Raw genomic sequence first — 3837 nt, 5'->3', positions numbered from 1 at the left:
TCGGGGTTCGTTTGGACATTTTTATGCATTAACTGAGTTTTCAATGCATTTATGTGCATAATTCAAATTTGAACTACATGCACATGCTCCAGTGCATATAAATTGGTTGAAAAATCAAATATGTGTCCTTGGGTGCATGCTTAGGTCCCATGCAAGAAATGGGAATGAATTTCAAACACCAGGGCACCGTTGATTGCCGGCGAAACATTGAGATGCCTGGTTTTTCAATTCTAGTAAATCCAAAACTCGTCTGTAATTCATGAAACTTGGCATACTATCATGGAGCGGCATAAACATGTCGTGGTAAAAAAAATTGTCCCATTTGGGGTAGGGTTGGGTATATGCTTCTCACAAACCAGAGCTTCTCACAACAAGCCTGATGGTTTCGGTAGGGAATGTACGTCCCACCTTTGGGTACGAAACGATATCCATTGCCTCTTATTGCTTTCAAAATTTTCTCATGTCAAGATAGAACAATAGGAGTGTTGTGTCAATTTTTTTGACTGGGAACTGTAGGGGAAACCCCCAGAGCATATCAAAACTTTATTGATAAAGAGATAGCAAGTACAAGTATTATGGGGGATTACAAGAGGTAATCAAACTAAACTAAGGGAAGAAGGAGAAGAAACAAGTTAAAATTACAGAATATTGGCCTCAAGGTGGCAGAAATGAGATCCATCTATGGAGATCATCCTTATAGGCAGCTTTCACTCTATATTGCATTAAGCTAATATCATGGATGAATGCACTTCTCCATTTATTGAATCCAGCTCTCTCATGCCTGAACACCTTAGCGTTCCTGAGAATCCAGATATTCCAGCAAGCAATAAACACCACTTCAGTGAAGAAGGGCTTCCTAAAACTCCTGCTAGCATTAATAACTAAATCAGCCATGGAGTCACCAGATGACCAATCAATTTGCAGATAGTTCCAAACTCTGACACTAAAATTGCAATTAAAGAACAGATGATCTCTTGTTTCCCTAGTCTGCAAAGGACAAAGGACACAATTTACTCCATCCTCCAAATGCCAATGCCTCCTGTCCACCATGTCCTTGGTGTTCAACCTGTCCATAATAAGCATCCAAGCGAGTACTTTGATTTTCATTGTACAGAAGGACTTCCACATCCAAGCTGTCAAAGGGTTGAAGGATTCTGATGCAAAAGTATGTGAGTAAAACAACTTTGGTGAGTATCCCTTGGCAGTGCCATTCCAAAACCAAATATCCTTGGACCCAGGTGTTCTATTGTGGCCACCCAACAGACACTGGAGAGTGGTCAGGTCATCAAAAGCCTGGCTGGACAAAGGAAGGTGGAAGTGCTGGAACATGTTCTGAGAGTCCAAGAACTCTTGAACAGTGATCCAGGGGTCCTTAACATAGGAATAGAGCCTGGGAAATCTGAATTGAAGGCTAGACACCTGATCATCAAGTTGCCAGTTGTCTGACCACATGAGGGCAGTGTCCCCTCCATTAATCTGAACCCAAGCACACTCCCTAAAGTTTTGCATGACCTTGCATATATCCTTCCACCAGAAAGAGCCACAATCAGAAGTTCCTTGGGGTACTCTACCATGATAGTAGGTATCCCAAATTAAAGACACCCATGGGAGATCCTTTTTATTAAGAAAGTTATTCGCATGTTTGAGCAGAAGTGCAACATTCTGAACACCAAGATTAAGAATACCAAGGCCTCCCTTTTTTTGGCCTGCAAATAAGGTCCCAAGCAGCAAGTGAAGGGGCAGGCTCACCCCTATTCTTCCTCCAGAGGCATTGTCTCTGGATTCTCTCCAATTGCTTTAGTATTCCAGCAGGAACAGCCAAACTGCAAAGGAAAAAAATGGGCATAGAAGACAAGGCAGAGTTTAGAAACTGCAGTCTTTCCCCCTGATTTAAAAAAGAGGAACTAGCTGTCATTCTCCTCTCCATGCAGTCCACCAATGGCATAAAATCCACAATTTTAGGCCTTGTAGTTCCCACTGGTAACCCAAGGTAGGTAAAAGGCATTTTCCCAATCTGGCATCCAAATGCAGCAGCTAATTCAGTCATGACAGCAGTGTCCACATTGATGGGAATAATAAAGGATTTGTGGTAGTTCACATCAAGACCAGTGTACACAGAGAAGACCTTGAGCATGTCCTTCAGAGCTATAAGTTGGTCCTTGTCAGCAGGCAAGATAATTAAAGTGTCATCAGCATACTGAATCACAGGGTAGTCCTGGTCATGACAAGGTATAGGTAGATGAAGAATGCCCCTTTTGAACATGTCATTGATTACAGTCTGCAGGAGATCAGCAGCTAGGACAAAAAGGAGGGGAGAGACTGGATCACCCTGTCTGACACCCTTTTTACATCTGAACTTCCTACCGGGAACTCCATTAAGCAGAACAGATGAGGTACCTATGGACAAAAGTTGCTTCATCCAAAGAATCCACTTCTCATTAAAGCCCTTATATCTCAATATTTGCACCATGGCCTCATGCTCAAGGGAATCAAAAGCCTTCTCAAAATCCAACTTTAGAATCACAATAGGTCTCTTGGACTGGTGACACTGGTGTAAATAGTCAAAAGTCCACCCAATACAATCCTGAATTGTTCTGCTTTTTATGAAACCATACTGGTTCTTGTGAACACACTGCATAATCACCTCTTGAAACCTATTGGCTGCCATCTTAGATAGGAACTTAAGACCCATTCCTGTTAAAGAGATAGGTCTGAAGTCACCCACCTCTTCAGGTGAGGGCTTCTTAGGCACCAGAGTTATATATGAGTCATTGATATTTTCCAGATGAGCAGTGCCATCAAAGAAAGCCTGGGCCAGTTCATAAAAATCCTGAGAAATTATGTGCCAGCACCTTTTGAAGAAGAGACCATTAAAACCATCTGGACCTGGAGCTTTATCAACTGGCATATGTTTGACAATCTTGTCCATTTCCTCCTTCTCAAAAGGCTTAGTGAGAATATCTAAACCCTCAACTGGTTCAATGAGGGAAGAAAGATCAAAACCCATGCTAATTCGCCTGGAAGAACCCATTCTGTTTTTAAAACAATTCCATATAATACCCTCCATTTGTGAGTGATCAGTCACCAAAGTACCATCAGGCAATTTTAAGCTAGCAATAGAATTCCTTCGATGCCTCTCAGTAGCCATAGCATGAAAAAACCTGTGTGTTCTCACCACCCACTTTTATGTATCTGATAGTACATCTTTTCTTCCAATAAAGACATTGAAGGTGGAGCAATTTCTCTACATGGTTTTTAACCACTTTCCTGAAATTGGATTCATGCCTGTAAAGTGGTCTATATTCCTCAAGCTCATCCAAGAGCAGAACAACATTATTGCATTTACATACTAGAGTTTTCAGTTTGGAAATGTTCTTCTGCCATCTCTTGAGACACATTCTCAGGGACTTAAATTTGTCAGCTATCCTAGCAGTAATATGCCAATTTTTGGATTTTTCTGCCATGAAGAATCAATACAATCCATAAAACCCTCCAGCTCCAACCAATAATTCTCAAACCTAAAAAGATTAGACTTGGGAATAGAAATTTTGATTGTAACCACACAAGGCACATGGTCAGATGCAGTTCTAGCAAGAGGTAGCACCTCAGTCATGGGATAGTCAGATATCCAATCAACAGAAGTGAAGAACCAGTCTAGCTGCTCAAGCAGTGGAGTAACCTGCATATTGGACCAAGTGTAGGATCTGCCTTTGATGGGCAATTCCAAAAGACCTAAGTGCCCAATAATCTCATTAAAGATGAACATTTCATTCAAATCACCACCAGGTAGGTTTATGTTATCCAAAGAATGCAAGAAATTAAAATCCCCCAGTAGCA

The 3837-nt window shown here is 41.4% G+C and overlaps 1 protein-coding gene across 1 annotated transcript; it reads right to left on the bottom strand.

Moving 5' to 3' along the window:
- Positions 1-654: 654 nt before the first annotated feature.
- Positions 655-3007, bottom strand: LOC109740936 (uncharacterized). Its single transcript, XM_073511816.1, has 3 exons — positions 1986-3007; positions 1750-1823; positions 655-1706 (listed from the first exon to the last, which is right to left on the bottom strand). Exons 1-3 carry the CDS (start codon positions 3005-3007, stop codon positions 655-657), a joined length of 2148 nt encoding a protein of 715 aa, XP_073367917.1.
- Between the last annotated feature and the right edge of the window lie 830 nt (positions 3008-3837).

This window comes from Aegilops tauschii, chromosome 3 (genome assembly GCF_002575655.3).
Source record: "Aegilops tauschii subsp. strangulata cultivar AL8/78 chromosome 3, Aet v6.0, whole genome shotgun sequence".
NCBI classification, from domain to species: domain Eukaryota; kingdom Viridiplantae; phylum Streptophyta; class Magnoliopsida; order Poales; family Poaceae; genus Aegilops; species Aegilops tauschii.
Note: the sequence above shows the minus strand (reverse complement) of the source record. Positions and strands in the feature narration are given on the sequence as shown.